The sequence below is a fragment of the Callospermophilus lateralis genome, chromosome 10 (assembly GCF_048772815.1).
Source record: "Callospermophilus lateralis isolate mCalLat2 chromosome 10, mCalLat2.hap1, whole genome shotgun sequence".
Lineage (NCBI taxonomy): Eukaryota > Metazoa > Chordata > Mammalia > Rodentia > Sciuridae > Callospermophilus > Callospermophilus lateralis.
The window spans coordinates 55091736-55114288 of NC_135314.1; the positions used below are offsets into that span (position 1 = coordinate 55091736).

The following is a 22553-nucleotide window of genomic DNA, read 5'->3' on the forward strand; positions in this document are numbered from 1 at the left end:
ATAAAATGTTTGGGGAAAATGTTTCTATAAGCTTCCCTCCTCAATGAATGCCTACCCTTTGCCTTACTTCCAAATTCTAATACCAAATTCTACCCATTTGAGCTCCTACACCTCCTCAAATCTGTTCATCTTTCCTCCTCATTCCTACCCAGTTTCCCATTGCTTACAACGCCTTCATATGGCATCCAGGTCTCCTATGAGTCTGGTCCTGACAGAAAACAGAAGACAGCCAGATTTTGAAGATAATGAAAAGATTTACAGAGCTGTGGACAAGGAAATTACCAAGGGGTGTTGAAGTACCCAGACTATTACCCATTGGACTGAAGGGACTAGGGGGATGTTATATTTTAGGAGCCAGGAGAGAGCTAGACTCCAAAAAGCTCCCCTGAGGAGCTATAGTAGCAAAAGTCACTGTATCAGCCAGATGGTTGAGAGGAGGAGTACCCCAATCTCTCTCTCACCTCCCTCCCCTATCTTCTGCTAGTTATTCCTATCAACTAAACAAAACCAGAAGCTATATCATCAGCCCTTTTATTTCTTCATTTATTCATTTATTTATTTATTTATTTAGAATCTTGCTAAGTTGCTGAGGCTAGCCTCAAACTTGCCACCCTACTGTGTCAGCCTTCCCAGTTGCTGGGATGGCAGGCTTGTGCCTCTATACCTTTTTTAAAAAGCCATGATATTCAATCCCTCATGGGCTCAACAACAACAATGATAACATGGCAGCAGACTAGATTTGGTCAGGGCCATAGTGGAGACTCTGGCTCTACAATGCAGCCAGCCATGTTTGTGAAACATCAGTTAGTTCCTGGTGCCCCTGCTGAAACCTTTGGACATTCCACTACCTTTTGAATAATAACTCAAAGCCTTGACCTATGAGAACTTCAGAGTCTGACAATACATATATCTCCATCCTCACTGTCTATATTCAGCTACAAGGGCCTCTTCCAGTCCTTCTTATTCAACACCATGCTGTTTCTGTCTATTTAAAATACTGTTCTCTCCCCTCTTCATTGAGTTTACTTTAAGATATCAGCTCACTGATATTTATAATAGCAAATAACAATTCCAAACAGTGAGAAACAATAGAACACTACTCAGTCATTTTATAATTGTAGATTAATGAGAAAACAATGTTGAGATGTTAAAACACATTATGGTAACATGTATCATATCATACTGTTGTAATACATTTATACATATACACCCAGGTGGGGAAGGGAATTTATACATATACACCCAGGTCTGGAAGGGAATGCACCAAACATGGGTAGCTGGTGATTTTTTTCTTTTTTCTTATCTATATTTTCTACAGCAAATATATATTAAGAAAAAATCAATGTTTTAAAAAAATAAATTAAGAAAAACATCTAGAGGGCTGGGGATGTGGCTCAAGCGGTAGCGTACTCGCCTTGCATGCGTGCGGCCCGGGTTCGATCCTCAGCACCACATACAAACAAAGATGTTGTGTCCCCCGAAAACTAAAAACTAAAAATAAATATTAAAATATCAAAAAAAAAAAAAAACCATCTAGAGAGCTGGGGCTGTAGCTCAGTGGCAGAGCGCTTGCCTAGCATGTGTGAGGCACTGGGGTTGTGGCTCAGCAGTAGAGCATGTGTGTGAGGCTCTGGGTTCAATCCTCAGCACCACATATAAATAAATAAAATAAAGGTATTGTGTCCAACTACAACTAAAAAATAAATATTAAAAAAAAACCACGTAGAGGGCTGAGGCTGTAGCTCAGTGGCAGAGTGCTTGCCTAGCACCACACAGAAATAATTAATTAATTGATTATTAAAACCACCTGGAATCTAAGGTGACTATGTTAAAAACTGTGAGATGGGGAAGGAAAGGATAGGATTTTAGAGATAATCAATTGAATACCAAGTTTATCAAATAGTTTCCTAAAATCTCTCATAATGAGTATGTAATATATTGATACAAATATTTTAGTTCCTGGGCTTTTTATTAATTTTAACATTTTAAAAAATACAGCTCTCTTAAAAAAAACAGGGATCCACTGAGTTACATAATTTCTCTCCAATTTGATTTAAAACATGAACCCCAAACACAATATCTTACAAACCAATGTCGAATCTCTATTATAATTTAGTGCAGTTAGTCAACGGTAAGAATACTGTCATACTTTACTAATAGTAATGGCCTCAGCATAAGAATAGACTATATATGTAAGTAAAACCAAAATCCTAACTAATGAGCACCATTCTGAGATCACTGACCACAGTCAACATTTGAAATTATTAGAATCACGCAAAGATAATGATACCGAGGCTTAATTTTTATTGAATATGAAAAACAAAATCATTTTAAAAGGCACACGAAGTTCCGAACTAAAAATAAAGAGCTAAAACCTCAAAGCAGAACCTAATACCTCTGAAACCCATCCTTTCCCCACTCCAGTCCCTTCCTCTGGGGTTGACTGGTCTTGGTCCCCACCCGTGAAGGTTCCGCGGTCCTCCCCTGAAAGCCTGTGGAGCAAGACTGCCCAATCAGTTCTGTCAGATGTTTCCTCCGCCCACCTAGAGCCTGGGCTCCACGCCTCTCCGCCCCCGCCCTCAGGCCCCGCCCCGCCCCTCAGACCCCGCCCCTCAGACCCCGCCCCTCGTGCATTCGGTTGGCTTTTCCCACGCACTGCAGTGTGTGACGAGTGGTGGAGCCGGGAGGAGTCTATTGCGCACGCTGGTGCCGGGCAATCGGCGAGAGAAAGGTCGCCGCCCTGTGCTAGAGGCTATGAAGCGCGGCGTTCGGCGGGAGCGTTGCCGGAAGCGGAAGCTCGGGGGGCGGTCCAAAGGGGGCGGGGAACCCGCGGCGGTTAATTCTTTTTACAGAGTGGCTTCGCATCCCTGGTTCTGGGATTTCCTGAGGCTGCGAGAAATGGTTAGGTCTGGATCCCGACCGAGCCAGGTGAGGGTTGTGGATTCGAGGAGTCCACTGTGTGGGTGGCGGGGACTTGAGAGGACTCTGGCAGGGGGCGTGTAAAACTGCTTGGGGGGAATAAAAAACAACAACCCAAGACGGCGCGGCGGCACTGAAAATGATGAGGCTGGGTAGTGGGGGACCCTTGGTCCTCCCATCCTAACAGCGGTTCTGTCGGGAGATGCAAGTCGCCTCAGCCCTCCAGAGCTCAGGCCAGCTTTGAGGTCGGGCCGGGTTCGAGTCCCAGCTTTCGCCGCTGGTTGAGTGACTTGACTTAATCTCTCCTTGCTTGTGTAAGTCGTCGCATCAGATCCAGCTCCTGGGTTTTTCCACTATTGCCATTGTTAGCTCATCCTCCAACACTAATTTTTTTTTTTTTTTTTTTTGTGTGGTGGTGCTGGGGATTGAACCCAGGTCCATGTGTATGCTAGGCAAGCACTCTACCAACTGAGCTATAACCCCAGCCTTCCATCACTATTGCTGACATTTTTTAAAAAAGTTTCCCGGTTAGTGTCTCAAGTATACGTTCCTCGTTGTATACAATGGTTCTGCTTAAAATCCAACACGGGAGCTCATTTTTTGCAAAGTGGATCCTGTTCTTTGGTGTGGGAACACTGCCATGTTTTATACTTTTCAGCCTCCTTTCCCAATCCAGTCAAGTTCAAAACTACATAATCCCAGTGCTCTGGGCCCTCTGCTGCCCTTTCACATTCTGGTCTGTGTAGAATGCCCTTTTAAGACTGACATCACCGCTTTGCATCTTCTGGTCCTCAACTCATGGACCATCTGTAGAACCCTTACACCCTAGCATCCTCCATTGGTTAGGTGCTCTTCAGCCCCCCATTTATATCCTTAATAACTTATCAAACCACTTTTCAGGCTGGCTATGTTGGTAGTCTGCCTCTGCTTCTAGACTATTTTTTTCTCCATATCTTCAAAGTCAAGGACAGCACCTGGCATATTGTATATTTTCAGGGATTGAATCAATTATTTCTCAGACCCTTTGCTCAGGTTGATCTTCCCTTAACTATATAGAACTTTATTTGGTTTTGTTTTTGGTGTTCCTTCATTTATCAAAACTACTGTCTTCCCCATTAATGTGAATCTTGCACCCTTTTTTCAAGATTTGGCTTGAAACTAGAAGTGTGAATACTTCTAGACCAGCCCACTTTTACAGATTTTTTTTTAATGAACTCAGATAATGAATGAATGAACTCATATATTGAATGAATTCAGAACATGTGCATTTAGCAAGGATGAAAAATATGGTTTTGATATTCACAATAATCAGATTCAGATTCCAGTTCTGCCACTATTGTGATGATGGTAAGCAAAGTACTTTTTGCGTCTTTGAGAATCCTATCGTTTTGCTATTAAATAGGTGTAAAATTCTGCTTCAAGGAATTGGGGAGATGAAATAAAATCTGGTAAAATATCTGCCACACAAATGACATATGTATCCAATAAATTTTAATTCCCCAAGCACCTAGTTTGTTATCATCCTGATGATAACTAGCATTCATTATGTGGCAGGTATACTATGAGAGTTTTTTATACATATAATAACTCATTTAATTTTTATACTAGCCTTATGAGGTAAATAATGTTATCATCTCTGTTTTATAAATAAGGAGATTGAGGGATGGAGAATTCAAATAATTTCCCAACTAACTAATTACACAGCTGGTAGACTGTGGAAACAGTATTCAGACTCGCATAGCCAGAGTCCATTCTTTTAAACATTATACTATTCTTAGATGTATGACTTTAGACAAGGTAAATTTCTTAATTTTAGGTTTATACTTCACAGAAATAATGACAGGGAGTTCATTAAGTGGAAAGGCTTTAATATAACCAGTTATTCTACAAAGGTAATGCTATCTTATACTTGATAGGAAATATGATGATTAAGAAAAGCTTATATTCTCATATAGAAAAATTAAAAGTTTAATGAAAAGTAGTGGAAGTAAGTGTGAAAACAAACTGATTAGCTGCTGTATTATGATTTGGGACACTTCTAAGTGCAGTTTTGCAGTTTGTAGCAAGGGCATTAAACTGCTAATAACCTTTTCCAAAGAAATTATGATTTTAATCCTAAATATAAAAAGGCTATTTTCAGTATATAGAAAGGATTGTTCCAGGTTTGATTTTTTAAAAATTTTAATTTTATTTATTTATTTTTATGTGGTGCCAAGAATCGAACCTAGTGCCTCATACATGCTAGGTGAAGGCTCTACTGCTGAGCCACAACCCCAGTCCTCCCAGGTTTTTAATTTTTTAAAAAATATTTTTTTTAGTTGTAAATTGACATAATATCTTTTTATGTATTTATTTTTATGTGGTGCTGAGGATTGAATCTAGTCCCTCATACCTGTGAGGCAAGAGCTCTGTCACTGAGCCTCAGCCCCAGCACCCAGTTTGATTTTTTAAAATATATTTTATTTTTTATTATTGTAGATGGACAGAATGCTTTTATTTTATTTGTTTATTTATTTATTTTTTATGTGGTGCTGAGGATTGAACCCAGTGCCTCACATATGTCAGGAAAGCACTCTGCTGCTGAACTCTACAGCTCCAGCCCCCCAGGTTTGATTTTTAATTATCAAAGATGTGAAGCAAATCAAGGACATATTATATTACTTCTACTCAAGGGAATGTTGCCATTAACTTTTTTTTTTAAAAAACTTACTTTTAGTTACAGGTGGACACAATATATTTTATTTTCATGTGGTGCTGAGGATCGAATCCAGTGCCTCTCGCATGCTAGGCAAGCACTTTACCTCTGAGCCATAACCCAGCCCACCATTAACTTTTTTGACTGTTAATATAGAAAAAGATTCAAAAGCTAAAAAAAAAAATCAAAATTACAAGTATCTAGTCATCATGACTTAGTAAAAAATGCATAGGAGAAAGACTGGAGGCCCTGATAGCAAAGAGCACATTTAGTACCTAAATCTTGGTTTCTAAATACTGAACACAAAACAAAGTATTGGTGAGGATGTTGAGAAATTAGAATATGGATAGCTATTGCTGGGAATATATATGGTACAGCTGCTATAGAAAAGTATGAAGTTTCCTTAAAAGAACTTAAATAGAACTCTTATAAGGTCTAGCCAATTCTACTTCGTGGTATTTATCTTAATTGAAATCAGGATCTTAAATAGATATTTACACTGGTATTCATTATTCACAATACCAAGAAGTAGAAACAATCTACATGTTTATCTATAGATGAATGGATAAAGGAAATATGGCATATACATACAGTGAAATCTTTTTCAGTACTGAAAAAGAAGGAAATCCTGCCATATGCAATAACAAGGATGAACCCTGAGGACATTCTGCTAAGTGAACTAAGCTAGCCCAGGACAAATACTGAATGATTCAGTACTGCATGATTCCACTCATATGAGGTATCTAAAGTAGTCAGGGTGTAGGCCAAATATACAGGAGTAGAGTAGAATGGTGATTTCAGAGGTTGGGGCAAGAGGGAAAGAGGGACTTGCTATTCATTAGGTATAAAGTTTTGGTTTTGTAAAATGAATAAGCTCTAGAGATCTAACCAACATTGTGCTTATAGTTATCAATACTGTATTTTGTTAAGGTAGATCTCATATTGAATATTCTTAAGACAGTCTAAAAAAGAGATGAGCTTGGTTGTAAAAAGGTAAGGAACAGTTAAAAAAATGATGGGGACTTGTTAAAATTAAGAAGGAACCAACTTGAAAAGGCTCCCACTACTAAATATGGCACATTTTGATCATTATAACTAATAATAATAGATTATAACCCACTGAATAAAATATGAATCCATGAGCCTACAAATTCAAATGAACAAGAAACAAGGAAAAATTCTTCCCTAATTAGTTCTACATTTATTAGTTGAAATTCAGCTAATAAATGCCAATTAATAAATGTAGAAGGAATGATGTCAAAAAACTAATCATTTAGGAAGGCTGGGCATGGTGGCACACACCTGTAATCCCAGTGGCTGGGGAGGCTGAGGCAGGAGTACTGCCAGTTCAAAGCCAGCTTCAACAACTTATCGAGGCCCTAAGTAACTCAGTGAGACTCTGTCTCTAAATAAAATACAAAGGAGAACTGGAGATGTGGATCAGTGGTTATGTGCCACTGGATTCATTCCCCAGGTACCAAAAGGAAAAACAAAAACAAAACCTCACTATTTGGAATTGGACATAACTTTCCTTTGTTCATATATGAATTCATGACCAGTGTAATGGCACATCATGTACAACCACAAGAATGGGAAGTTATACTCCATGTGTGTATAATATGTCAAAATACATTCTACTGTCATATATAACTAAAAAGAACAAATTAAAAATAAAAAACTTTAAGAAATCACCATTTGACAATTGAGAGTCCTCAGTGGATGCTAAATTGGGTGGAAGTTTGATGATTGGATATCTACATAGTGTCTAGATATTTCCTCACAAAATGCTTAATAATTGCAAAGGTAAAAATAGTAACTTTACAGTGAAAAATCTGGCAGACACGCTGTTTTAAAAAATATTTTTATAGATGGACACAATACCTTTATTTTATTTGTTTATTTTTTAATGTGGTGCTTAGGATTGAACCCAGTGCCTCACATATGCTAGGCAAGTGCTCTACCACTGAGCCATAACCCCATCCCGAGACACTGTTTTAAATAATCAGTTTACATAGCCAGTGGTAGGACAAACTGACATCACATGTCTGCTCATACTGTATTGAAAAATGACATGTTTGACTTTGTAGTATTCCTGCCCAAAATGACTTTGTAGTATTCCTGCCCAAAATGCATAACCTAGTTTGATTCTGAGAAAACATCTCAGACATCTAAACTTCTAGATGGAAATTCTACAGACTAACTGGCCTCTACTCTTTGAATATATCAGGGTTATAAAGGACAATGAATGGCTATCCAGGGAACTATTCCACATTAAAGGAGACCTAAGGGCTATGGCTATGACAGTTTAATGCAAAATATGATCCTGAATTAGCTATGGATCAGGGTTTTTTTGTAGAGGGCAGTATTGGGATAATTGGCAATATGCAAATAAGATCACAGGTTGTAATACTATATCAATGTTAATTTCCTGGTTTTGATAATTATATTAGAGAATGACCTATTCTATATTTAGGCATATATGTGTCTGTGTGTGTGTGTGTGTGTGTGTGTGTGTGTGTATTATATGCACATAAATATATATACTTATATATATTTATTTATAGTATTTTGATTGGATATGTATTATATTATTTTGTACCAGGGATTGAACCCAGGGGTGCTTAATCACTGAGTCACATCTTCAGCCCTTTGTATATTTTATTCTGAGACAGGGTCTCACTAAGTTGCTTAAGGCCACACTAAATTGCCGAGACTGGCTTTGAACTCATGATCATCTTGCCTTAGCCTCCTGAACTGCTGGGATTAGAGGCGTGTGTCACCACACCTGGCATATTTAAGCATATTGTCTGCAGTTACTCTGAAATGGTTCAGACAAGAAATAATGTTGTAGATACATATTGAGAATATGGCAAATGTAGTAAAATGTCAGAATTTGTGGAATCTGATTGAAGCATATATAGGACTTTTTTGTGCTATTTCAAAATAAAAAAATACCTCCACGAATTGGGAGGAAATGTTCAATATGAGAGATACTCTTTTGGAGTGTTTTTCTTAAGGGTAATTTTCTTTACCAGATTTTTCTTTTTAGTCAGTGTTTTTCTTTTTAAGAAATATTTTGTAGATAATCATATAATTATGCCATACATTTATTTCAGACAGTGTATTTTTTCCACTTAATTTTGAAAGGCAGTAAATGTGGTAATTGTTTTCAGAATTGATCTGGGGCATAGCAGCATCCTGGGTTGGATTTGTATCATTATTCCAGCCAGGACACCAACACAGATATACCAAAGGGAAAGACCTGAGTGTGATGCAGGATTCAGTGGGGCTATGTTACATGGCATTGTATTTTCTATGATGTGATTTTTCACTGTGGGGTTTATGACCCTCCATCGTATTCCAAGTTATCTCAAAAGGTATAACTATTATCAACCCATTTTTTAAAAAAAGGTATTCTCATTAGAAGGGGGAGTACATTTTTAAGCAAATAATAGAATACAACTTCAGGAAGTTTGGTAGTTACTGCTCAAAGCTATCTTGGGATGAAATATGTAAACGTGTCAAGACAAATCACAAATGAAACTGCCAGAAGTACCTCTATCTAGAGGATGGAATAAGGGGGAGAGGATTAGGGACTTTAATGTCTTTAAATTATATTTGAAAGATTATATTTATCTGATACGTATTTATTAATGTATGCCATAGAAAGTTCCCCTTTTACTCTATCCCCCAGATACCCTGTTTCTCTCTCTGGAAGTAACTATACTTAACTGTTTTCTTGCATGACTTCGAAGTTATTGGGTACAGATAAAAGCAAATGCATGTTTTTCCTTTTGTTCTACATAAAAGGTAGCCTACCTATGTTACTTTTAAAATAAAACCTTTTTGAAGAACTAACATTGCTATATTAGTTTAAAAAGAAAGATTGAAAGAATGAAATGTAGATAAAGAAGAAGGGTAGTTTTTATGTGCTGGTCCTTATTAGACCTTCTACTTAATGTGGATAAATGGAACCAGAGTTATGAACTCTGTCCTATATCTTGAAGTATTAAGTTTCAAAGAATTTGGGAAATGTAGAACATGTTCAGGGATTATGAGTATAGTTCCAACTTAATTGTAGTAGGTTTGAAATGATATCTCAGTTTTCAGTCTAAATAAGCATAAGGAACAAACACATGTGTTGCTTGCTTCACATTTTATGTAGAGCAAATTTATTGTAAAGTGTTAAATTATAATTGTGGATTTTTAGGATATCTCATTTATTTAAAAAATGAATGAATACTGCACATATACTATGAAATATTCAGCCTTATAAAGGAAGGAAAATTTTTATATATGATACAACATGGATGAAGCTTTAAGACATTATACTGTATAATTTCACTTATATGAGGTCTCTAGAGTAGTCAAATTTATATAAAGTAGAATATGGTGGTTTCAAGGGGTGATGAGAAGAGAGGATGGGAACTTACTGTTTGGTAGGTACAGAGTTTCAGCTTGGGAAAATGGAAAAATATGAATAACATTTCACGTCTTGTTAAGATAGCATATAGAAAATATGATGGAAAAGTATTTGTGTATCTACTATAATATAATACATTATGTCATAGGTGTTATCTTCAGGAAGGAACTCTGGATCTGCTAAATTAACAAATGGAAAGAAAGGGTAAGTACAGAAAGAAGTTTATAACTTCAGGAAATCTCAAGAAAGTTTTCAGAGCTTTGGGCTGGATTGCATTTTCCCTATTCCAGAAAACTAGATGCACCTCTTCCTTTACATCCTCTGGGGAATAACTTTTCAAATCTACCCAGGTCAATCATTATAGTGTTTTAACAGTCTTTCCAGTCTTCATAATGTCTATTCATGTTATATATTATTAGGCAAGCTTTCTTTACAACCTGTGGTGGAAAGAAAATGACTACTTACTAACATATTTTGAGGGGGAAAAATTGTATTATTTATAACACTGTTAATCTTGTTTTCTAGGACCCATTTAAGAAAAATATCACGTTTTAATGCAAATTCTGGCTATCCCACTCATTCTGATTCAGAAAGTCAGGTAAGATTAAACCAAACAGCTGTAATACACACTATTTTACTTAGCCTTCAGGTAAAAGCCTAGAAATGGAAATAAAATACAAAGGTAAAGTATAAATTGCCTTGAGGAAATAGGAAGGCTATTGCTTTAAAACATGTTTTCTACCAATAATAAATTGCTTGTAAAGAATTTTATTTAAAGTTGCATAATACATATTTTTTTCTCTGCACTATAATTTTATATACAAATGTATTTTAAATGACTTTCTCCTTACAGACTGAAACTATACAGGGGCTTGATGGTTGTGCTTCTTTGCTGCGAGACATTTTGAGAAATGAAGATTCAGGTTTTATTTTTTTTTTAATGCTTCTTCCCTGATCACCTTTTCTCAATTAAGTAATTTTTATAAATGCTAACAAATTTTGTTTTAATTATTCATAGCTTCAGAAACAGCATATTCAGAAAATAGATGTAACTCCAGACCTTTAGAAGGCAAAAAATGTGGATCTAAAAAGAAAGGACATGAGAAACATATTTTTCCTTCAGTAGTCTGGAAGGAAACATGTAAGCATTTTTTTTTTCTTATTAAAGATAATCCTTAATTCTGGGGATTTGATAAATTATCAGGAGGATGCAGTTTTCTTTCATTTAAATAATATATTTTTATTTAAGTATATGTGTGCATTTGTGTTTCTCACTATACAGCTTAGTAGTCACTTTGTTTATTGTTACTTTTCTAAGTAGAAAAGTAGGATAAGAATCTATGGGTTTGTAGGATAAAGTATTTAAACTCAGAATGACATTTAGGAGGCGTATGTATAATTATCTTTGTTTCACCTGTCACTTGTTTTCATACATAATCACAAATTGGTTGCTTTTCAGGGATATACTTATAAATAATAATTGTTTTAAAATTACTTTGTACGTTTATATCCTAAGTTGGTTACAGAACTCAACTTTTTTGAGCTGCAGTTAAGGTTTATGGTACATAAGAAGGTAACCTTCCAAGTTGAACAGAAAAGAAAGCCTGCCAGTGATTGATGGTTAATACAACCAGTGGTATTTTATATCCATAGGGTTAACTTTGCTGACTTAATTAAGGGTAGCAGTTCAGCAAACAGTTTAGAACAAGCAAATTTTGATTATATTTCTCAAAAAGATATATAGAACAGTGTGGTCCAAAATAATAATTGAATAAAGTATTCACAATAGGATTTCTTCCTTCCTTCCTTCCTTCCTTCCTTCCTTCCTTCCTTCCTTCCTTCCTTCCTTCCCTCCCTCCCTCCCTCCCTCCCTCTCTTCCTCCCTCCCTCCCTCCCTCTCTTCCTCCCTCCCTCTCTTCCTCCCTCCCTCTCTTCCTCCCTCCCTCCCTCTCTTCCTCCCTCCCTCTGAATCTGGAAATTGAACCCAGGACCAAGTACAATCTAGGCAAGTGCTTTGCCACTGAGTTACATCCCCAGCCCTTTTTAGTTTGGACATGGTCTTGCTAAGTTGCCCGGGCTGGAGTTGAATTTGTGATCCTCCTGCCTCAATTTTCTGAGTTGCTGGTATTATGGGCACATACCACCACAGCTGGCTATTTCTATTTTTTTCTTTTTTTTTTAGTTAAAATGTAATTGTACATATGAATAGGGTACAGCGTGATATTTCAACATGTATATAGAGTATGTACTGATAAAATCAGGGTACAATGAGAATTCTGAATAATTCCACAGTTTGTGGTGGGCCAGAAATTTCAGCACTTCAGTGCATGCTTACATTTAGTACAAAGGATAAAATTTAGAAAACCATCTGGCTACCCCTGGATATTAAGAGATCAGGATCCAGGCAAAGAGGCTAAGAAAATGGAGGTAAAACATTCATAGGGCTAGATATTATTCTATATGGTCATGAGTTAGAGAATGAAAGAAGAAAAACAGCTTATTTCAGTCCTTCCATGTTGGAAGGTCATTCATTTGAGCCTCATATGTTGACCTGCCCTGTTCAGGAGGCTATATAGGCACTAGCCACATGAAGCTGTTGAACACTTGAAATGTGAATGCAAGGAATTTTTTGATGTTATTGAATCCTAATTAATAAAATTGAAAACAGCTTGATCCAATTAATAAAATTTATAGCTATCTTTGGAATCACTTGAGTGAATGAATCTATTTTTTTTCAACTGTAAATTTCAGTAGGTATAAATTTAGATCAGGTATTTATGATGAAAATTTGTTGTCCAGATTAAGATGTGCTTTGTGTAAAATATGTATTGGATTTAGAAAATCCAATACAAAAAATAAAACATCTCAGTTCTCTGTACTACATATTGAAATATTAATATTTTGGCTGCATTGATTTAAAATGTAAAATATTATGAATACTAAACTTACCTATCCTTTTCACTTTTAAATGTGGCTACTAAGAATTTTAAATAATATATGGCTTGTATTATATGTCTGAACAACATCAGTCTAAACCAGGGGTCAACATGGTATGGTCAATTTTATTTTATAAATAATATTTTATTTTGTGAACAAAGTTTTATTAGAATGCAGTCCTGCTTATTTATTCATAGTTTTTTTCTTTTTTAAAAAATTTTATTCTTTTTAGATACATAGGACAGTAGAGTGTATTTTGACATATTACACATTACATGGACTATAACTTCCCATTCTTGTGGTTGTATGTGATGTGGAGTTACGTTGGCCATAATGAATGACCAATATGAACACAGGAAAGTTATGTCTGGTTCATTCTACTGTCTTTCCTTTTCCCATCCTCACTTCCCTTCATTCTCCTTTGTCTAATCCAGTGAACTTCTGTTCTTCCCTCTTCACTTTGTTGTGTGTTAGCATCTGCCTATCAGAGAGAACATTTGGCCTCTGGTTTTTTGGGATTGGCTTATTTCACTTAGCATGATAGTCTCCAATTCCATCTATTTACTGGAAAATGCCATAATTTCATTCTTCTCTATGGCAGTAATATTCCATTGTGTATATATATATACACCACATTTTCTTTATCCATTCATCTGTTGTAGGGCACCTTGGTTGATTCCTATGGTTTAGCTGTTGTGAATTGAGCTGCTATTAACATTGATGTGGCTGCGTCACTGCAGTATGCTCATTTTAAGTCCTTTGGGTATATGCCAAGGAGTAGGATAACTGGATCAAATGGTGGTTCTATTCCAAGTTTTCTGAGGAATCTTCATATTGCTTTCCAGAGGCTTGCGCCAATGTATGGTCCTACCAGTAGCATATAAGTGTAACTTTTTCCCTCACATCCTCACCAACATTTATTGTTACTTGTATTCTTAATTTTTATTCTGACTGGTATGCGATGAAATCTCAGTGTAGTTTTAATTTGCATTTATTTGTTAGAGATGTTGAATATTTTTTCGCATATTTGTTGACTAATTGTATTTCTTCTTGAAGTGGATTATCTGCTATTTTGGTGTTAAGTTTTTTGTGTTATACATTAATGCTTTATTTGAGGTGCAGGTAGGTAGTAAAGATTTTGTCCCAAATTCTGTTGGCTCTCTTCATATTTTTGATTGTCCTCTATTGTGAAGATTTTTAGTTTGATACTATCCCATTTATTGATTCCTGATTTTATTTCTTATGTTTTAGGAGTCTTATTGAGGAATTCGATTCCTAAGCTGACAGGATGGAGCATTGGGCCTACATTTTATTCCAGTAGGTGCAGGGTTTCTGGTCTAATGCTTAGGTCCTTAATCCACATTAAGTTGAGTTTTGTGCAGGGTGAGAGATAAGGGTTAATGTTATTTTGCTACATATGGATTCCCAGTTTTCCCAGCGCCACTTATTGAATAGGCTATCTTTTCTCCAGTATATGCTTATGGCACCTTTATCTAATATGAGCTAATAGTATTTATGTGGCTTTTTCTCTGTGTCTTCTGTTTTGTACCATTGGTCTTCATGTCTGTTTTGGTGCCAATACCATGCCATTTTATTACTGTAGTATAATTTAAGATTTGGTATTGTGATTCTCCTGCTTCACTTTTTTTTAAAACTATGGATTGCTTTCGCTATTCTGGATCTCTTATTTTTCCAAATGAATTTCATGACTGCTTTCTCTATTTCTATGAAGAACATCATTGGAATTTTAATAGAAATTGCATTGAATCTGTAGAGTGTTTTTGGTAGTATGGCCATTTTGAAAATATTAATTCTGCCTATCCAAGAATACAGGGGATCTTCTATCTTCTAAGGTCTTTAGGCTTCTTCAGTGTTCTATAATTTTCATTGTAGAGGTCTTTCACCTCTTTTTTGTAAGATTGCTTACCAAATATTTTTTCCTTTGAGGCTATTGTGAATTGGATAGTTTTCCTAATTTCTTTTTCAGTTGATTTATCATTGGTATATAGGAATGTAATTGATTTATGGGTGTTAATTTTTTTTTAATTTTTATTTTTTATTAGTTGCTCGAGACAATACAATGATCTTGACATATCATACATTTGATTCAAATGGGGTATGAATTCTCATTTTTCCACGTGTACAGATTGCAGGATCACATTGGTTATACAGCCATGTATATAACGTATATACATAGAGCAATACTAGTGTCTGTTGTATTCTGCTACCCTCCCTATCCCCGCCTCCTTCCCCTCCCGGGTGTTAATTTTATATCCTGCTATTTTGCTGAATTTGTTTATGAGTTTTAGAAGTTTTTTGATGGAGTTTTTTGTATCTTCTAAGTATAAAATAATGTCATTAGCAAATAAGGATAGTTTGAGTTCTTCTTTTCCTATTTGTATCCCTTTAATTTCTTTTTTCTGCCTAATTGCCAGAGTGTCAAGGACTTCATTGAATAGAAGTGGTGAAACAGGACATCCTTGTCTTATTCCAGTTTTTAGAGGGAATGCTTTCAATTTTTCTTCATTTAGATTGATGTTGGCCTTTAACATACATAGCTTTTACAATATTGAGGTATGTTACTACTATCCCTAATTTTTCTAGTGTTTTGAACATGAATGCATGCTAGCTATATTGTGTCAAATGCTTTTTCTGCATCTATTGAGATAATCATGTGATTCTTATCTTTCAAGTTTATTGATATATGATGAATTATGTTTATTGATTCCTTTATGTTGAACCAGACTTGTATCCTGAGGATAAATCCTGCTTGATCATCTTTTACTCTCTCTTGAACCCCACTCGATCATATTGTACTCTTTATGTTCTTATATGTGATTTGCCAGTATTTTATTAATTTTTGCATCTGTATTAATCAGGGATATTGGTTTGAGGTTTTCTTTCCTTGATGTGTTTTTTCTGGTTTTGATATCAGGGTGATACTAGCTTCATAAAATGAGTTTAGAAAAGTTCCCTCCTTTTCTGTTTCATGGAATAATTTCAGGAGGATTGGTATTAGTTCTTCTTTGAAGATCTGGTAAGAACTTGGCTGAGAATCCATCTGATCCTAGTGTTTTCTTTGTTGGTAGGCCTTTTTTTAAAAAAAATTTTATTTTAATTAGCTATACATGATAGCAGAATGCATTTTGATTCATTGTATGTAATTTCATCACAACTTTTTATTTCTCTGTACACAATGTAGCATTGCACCATATGTGCAGTCTTACATGTACCTAGGATAATGATGTCCATCTCATTTCACCATCTTTTCTGCCCCATTGTTGGTAGGCTTTTGATTGTGTCTTCAATTTCCTTGGTTGAAATTGATCTGTTTAAATTTTCTCTGTCCTCCTGCTTCAATTTGGGTTTGTCCTGTGTCTTTAGAAATTTGTCAGTGTCTTCAAGTTTTTCTACTTTATTGTAGTATAAATTTTTAAAATAGTTTTATTATCATTTTTATTTCAGTTGTGTCCATTGTGATATTTCCTTTTTCATCATGTATTTTTATAATTTGAGTTTTTTCTTTGTTAGCTTGGCTAAGAGTTTATCAATTTTATTTATTTTTTCAAAGACTGAACTTTTTTTAAAAAAAAAAAATTTTTTTTTTTCAATTTCATTGAGTTTAGTTCTGATTTTAATTATTTCCTGTCTTCTGCTTTTGGTGTTGATTTGTTCTTCTTTTTCTATGGGTTGGAGGAGTAATGTTAGGTTATTTGGTGACTTTATATTCTTTTAATGAATGACTTCAATGAAATGAACCTTCCTCTTAGAACTTCATAATGTCCTTCATAGTGTCCCAGATATTTCGCTATGTTGTGCTGCTATTCTCATTTACCTGTATTTTTTTTTTTTATTTCATCCCTGGATTTCTTCTGCTATCCATTAGTCATTCAACAGTATATTACTTAATATCTGATTGTTAGAGTAGCTTATATTTTTTATTTTATCACTGATTTTTAATTTCATTCCATTATAATCTGATAGAATGCAAGGTATTATCTGTATTTTTTGTATTTGCTAAGAGTAGCTTTGTGGTCTAAGATATGATCTATTTTAGAGAAAGATCTGTGTGCTGCTTTTTGTATGGAGAATGTATTCAGTGGTGAAAGAGGTGTGTTAGACACCCAGTATTATTGTGTTATGGTCTGTTTGATTCTTGAAATTGAGAACAGTTTGTTTGATGTATGTAGATAATCCATTATTCGGGACATGAATATTCTTATGTCTTGTTGATGGATAATTCCTTTAAGTAGTATGAAATGTCCTTCTTTGTCCCTTCTGATTAATTTTGGTTTGAAGTCCACTTTATATGATATGAAGATGTAAATCCCTGATTGTTTACAAGATCCATGTGAGTGATATGTTTTTTCCTATCCTTTTACCATGAGTCTGTGGATGTCTTTGCTATAAGGTGAGTCTCTTGGAGACAGTACATTGTTGAGTCTTTGTTTTTAATTCAATCTGCCTTTTTATATATATATATATATAAATAATTTTTTTTTTTTAGTTGTCTATGGACCTTTTATTTATTTATATGTGGTGCTGAGAATCGAACCCATACCTCACACATGCTAGGCAATTGCTCTACCACTGAACCACTACTCCAGCCCTGTCTGTGCCTTTTGATTGATTATTTTAGGTCATTTACATTCAATGTTATTATTGAGAAATGATTTTTGTTCCCTGTTATTTTGATTTATTTCTGATTTTTAATTTGAATTAGTTTCGTCTTTGATTGACTATTGGTCTAGTGTAGTTTCTTCCTTTGCTGATTTTCATTTTTGTTTTTCATTTCTTCTTCATGAAGTATCTTATTGAGTATGTTTTGTAGTGCAGGCTTTCTAGTTGTGAATTCTTTTAACTTTTGTTTATCATGGAAGGTTTTTAGTTCATTGGCAATTCTGAAGCTTGATTTTGCTGGGTATAATATTCTTGGCTGGCATCCATTTTCTTTCAGAGCTTGGTATATATTATTTCAAGACCTCCCAGCTTTGAGGATCTGGGTTGAGAGATCAGCTGAGATCTGGATGTGTTTCCCTTTAAATGTGACCTGTTATTTTTCTCTGTCAGCTTTTAAAATTCAATCCTTATTCTGTATGTTAGGCATTTTCATAGTAATGTACCTTAGTTTGGGTCTGTTATAATTTTATATATTTGGGGTCCTGTAAGCCTTCTCTATTTGATTTTTCCATTTCATTATTTAGGTTTGGGAAATTTTCTAATATTATTTCATTGAAAAGCATGTCCATTCCTTTGGTTTGTATCTCCTAGACTTCATCTATCTCAATAAACCTTAAGTTTGGTCTTTCCTGGTTATCCTATATTTCTTGGAAGTTCTGTTCATGGTCTCTTAACATCTTTTCTCTATGGTAAACTTTATTTTCAAGATTATATATATTGTTCTCATTCCCTGAAACTCTGTCTTTCAAATAGTCTAGTCTGCTGGTGATGCATTCCATTGAAATTTTAATTTGGTTTATTAATTCCTTCATTTTGAGGATTTTTTTTTTTTTTTTGCTGATTTCATTTTAGAATCTGTATCTCTATTGAAGTGAACTTTCACTTTCTGAATTTTCTCTCTGATTTTACTCCTTACATTGTCCTTTATCTAGCAGATTAGTTTATGTACATTCTAAACTCTTTCTCTGACATTTCTTCCACTGTAGTATCAATGGATTCTGTTACTGAAGTATGTTGGTTTGTTTGAGGCAATTTGTTCCCTTGCTTTTTCATGTTTTTTCTTTGTCTACCCATCTAACAGTATGGATCTGAGGCAGTAGTTTCTACCCTATGGACTTATCTGTACCTGAAGGTTTCCAGTACCTCACCATTTAGAGGGAGATAAATAATAACAACAGGAACTGGGGTTGTGGCTCAGTGATAGAGTGCTTGCCTAACACATGTGAGGCACTAGGTTCAATCCTCAGCACCAATAAAATAAATAAAGTTATATGAAAAATAATAACAACAATCAGTTCAAACAATATATACCATTAAACCAAATAGTTTCTGCAATGACATCTACAATGTTAGTTGTGACAATAAACAGTAATGACATGATCAGTTATGAGTAAAATTATCAGAGTACAATAAAAACAGTAAGTTTGTAAAAGGGTTTACAATTTCAAATGTTGCACAGGGAGAGAATGGAATGATGTAGGATTTGATGATTATGAGGGAGAAGGTGAGAAGATAGTATTAAAAATTTAAAAGGAGTGAAAGAGAATAGTAGAGATTGGCTGTGAGCAGAAGCAAGAGAGAGAATCAAGGGAAACAGCTAAGTGAGACAAAAAATATATAAGGTAAAAAATTTAAAAATTAAAAATAAAAGTAAGAGTATAAAACAAAACTGAACTATAATAGTCAAACATCCTACTCCTCAAATTATTGATCCATGAAAAACAACTGGCTTCAAAAATGCTAGAAATAAAAAAATAAAGAAAAGAGTATGTATAAATGTTCATGGATTATTAAGGTCACAAACATTGAAAAGAAAAAAAAAATCTTGATGAGAAGTTAAGGAATTATTTCCATTGGAATTCAAAAGATTCCCAGCTTTCCTTCTTAGCAGTGTCAGGGTGGGGTGTCTGGAGTGAGGGAGGTAATCCTGTAGGTGGAACTCCTTTAGGCAGGGTTTAGGTTTAGGAAGGCTCCAGGCTCTTCACTGAATGCCAATTGGTCTGGAGATTTTAAATCAGTGCATCTCCAGGGCCCTGCACTTGCTAGTCCATGTTGGAAGGCTCTACCCTAGGGATCGCTCCTGGGTTCTACTTGTGTGGTGGAGGAGCTGATTCTTAGTCCACTCCATCCCCAGTGGACCCCATGTTTCTTGGTCTCATGTTTAGTCTCCAAACTCAATCTTTCCTGTCCCCCTACCAACCCTTTTGAATTCCCAGGCAGGGTGGTCTCTCCCAGCTGGTCTTACAAGCAGCTGGTTTGGATGGGGAGAGGGAGAGCTGGGTGGGTTGCCACGACTAGTGTTCCCCTGTGTAAACCCATCTCAACATTTGATTTTCTTCTGATCACTTAGGCACACTTACTGAAGCCCTCTTAATGTGTATAGCCCTCTTAATGTGTATGAGGTCTGGAATTTGTTCTCACAAGTTTTATTCTCACAAGCTGATAATTAGTCTTATTGTGTCATGAATCCTAACAGAGGACAGAAGATTACTGGATCAGAGACAAAAAAGACTCTTTTGTAGCATAGCAAGTGTCATGTATTTTGGGTTTGCCAGGCCTATATTTCAGATGAAACTTGGGTTAGCCAGGAAATGGGTCCCTTAGCTTCCAGCCCCCAGGCCATGGCTGCTAAATGGTTCCTTCCTTTGTCTTCCACACCAGCCAGGAGATATATGGCTTCTTTCCTGCACACGGATATTGTGCAATGACTCAGGCCTCCTAAAAATGCAGATTCCATCAATTTCCTTGTCCCTCTACTTTGCTCGCTGAGGGACCACTCTGGCTGGTGCCTTTGGCTGTGACATTGAGGATTTCTTTCTTATTATAACCAACCATCTGAGTCTTTGATCTGCTTTGAATGTCCAGTATTAAATTCCAGTAAAGTACCTCCCCGCTTTTTCACCCCCCTTGCCAAGAAGCTGCCTATCTTCTTTATTTGGGTCATGCCATGTAGCAGCCAGAAAAGCAGCCTTCTCTATTTTGCCATTTCAAAACCCCCCTATTTATGTGTTTTCTGTGACTGGTTTTGTGTTTCAGTGTTAGACTTGAGTTTTGACAGGAAACTGGCCCACTAAACCTAATACATTTACTGTCTGACCTTTTAAGAAAAAATGAGCTCAACCCTGATCTTACCTCTTTGCACAGAAGCCCTTGGGTGGGGGCCCAACGGATAAAGAAAGAACTGGTAGCACCTATTCCTTCAGTCTCCAGGGGACCCTTCCTCAAGAAATTCTCATTTGAATATGTGATTGACAGTGGGTATCATGGTAGCGACTTGTTGGATTCTGACTTCTGTCAGAGTTCTAACAAGAAACAAGATGGCAATATCCAATATAATTTGAGGAGAGTTTCATTATAAATAAATGAATCAGGTAGTGAAAACCATAAGAGATTGTGCTACCTAGTGCTAGCAACAGCAGCAGAGCTGTCATTAACACTAAGCCTTAAAGAATTAGGAGAGACAAAAGATTACTGGATCCAGAAGGAGATACTGTTTATAGAGTAGACTAACTTGAGAAGTGCAGCTAGCTTACAAAACTAGCTTAAGATTACCTCATCAAGAGGGAGCAGGAAGAAGCACTCTAACTTCATTCTTCTTCCTTTCTTAGATATGGATTGATTTTTATCCAATTTGATTTTTATTCTCACAGGTTGGTAAATTAGTCTTATTGTGTCGCAAATCCTGACAAGAGGACACAGGTTACTGGATCAGAGACAAAGGACTCTTTTATAGCATAGCAAGCAGTGTATCCATCAGCATATTTGCATTAGTTCTCCCTAACACCTTATTAGGGGGTAGGGGGTGGTAATGCGATGGAACCAGATACATGCTGCACATGCTTTGGGTTAGGATAGCAGCTAAGGAACACTGAGCTTGAGAAATCTGTCACTATGATAATAAACAGTAAGCAGATATGTCCAGAGGGACATCTTCAAGTTTGCTGACTACAAATACAACCCTGAGAATTGGCCCAGGTAAAGAGCTTAAGTCAAAAAACCTTGCTTTCTCGGGCTGGGGATGTGGCTCAAGCGGTGGCGCGCTCACCTGGCATGCGTGCAGCCTGGGTTCGATCCTCAGCACCACATACAAACAAAGATGTTGTGTCCGCCGAAAACTAATAAATAAGAAAATATTAAAAATTAAAAAAAAAAAAACCTTGCTTTCTCAGCATACACAGGAAGATGTGTAGGAGCAAGAGAGACCCATGAAGAATTGTCTCTTAACAGTGTAATCCATATAGATCAGCATCCCTGGAAGAGCAGGATGGAGACCAGTAGAGGATGGATTTGGAGTGGCAGATGAAAGAAAACTGACATTTTGGGCTCCTAGCATTAAATTCTTATTTGGATTAGAGTCAAATCAGCAGTTCTAACCTGTGATCAGTACACAATATTCTTATTGTTCTTCCCCCACCATACTTTCTTCATCAGAAGGAAGGACCTACTTCCATAGGACAATCTTCTTTAGGGTTACAGTATTAGAAATTAGGTCTCATTGATTAATTTACTCCTAAATTCAACTCACTAGAAGAGAATTCTCCTTTCCTCTTGTTCTTCAGTTTACTAACCTGTAATGCTATCTAGAAAGGAACATTTTTTGGTTTTTTGGTGTATGTGTGGTAAAGTAGGGGTTTTTGCTCTGTTATCTTAATACTCAGTGATATTCTTCTCTCTTTTTTTAGAGAGAGAGAGAGAGAGAGAGAGAGAATTTTAATATTTATTTTTTAGTTATTGGCAGACACAACATCTTTGTTTGTATGTGGTGCTGAGGATCGAACCGGGGCTGCATGCATGCCAGGCGAGTGCACTACCGCTTGAGCCACATCCCCAGCCCTGATATTCTTCTCTTTCACCTCTCTTCCCAACTGAAATAATCATAAATAGAATTTTAAGGAATCT

The 22553-nt window shown here is 36.0% G+C and overlaps 1 protein-coding gene across 3 annotated transcripts in view; it reads left to right on the plus strand.

The window, feature by feature from the left end:
- Positions 1–2835: 2835 nt before the first annotated feature.
- Ccdc14 (coiled-coil domain containing 14) overlaps positions 2836–22553 on the plus strand; it is a 57472-nt gene continuing 37754 nt past the window's right edge. For 2 of the 3 annotated variants that reach the window (XM_076868301.1, XM_076868302.1), the window contains exons 1-5: positions 2836–2928; positions 10186–10241; positions 10563–10635; positions 10891–10960; positions 11056–11178. In XM_076868301.1, the coding sequence (XP_076724416.1) occupies positions 2899–2928; positions 10186–10241; positions 10563–10635; positions 10891–10960; positions 11056–11178 (352 nt within the window). In that variant the 5' untranslated portion in view covers positions 2836–2898. The remainder of the gene's footprint in view (positions 2929–10185; positions 10242–10562; positions 10636–10890; positions 10961–11055; positions 11179–22553) is intronic. The other variant, XM_076868303.1, reaches the window with a different exon arrangement.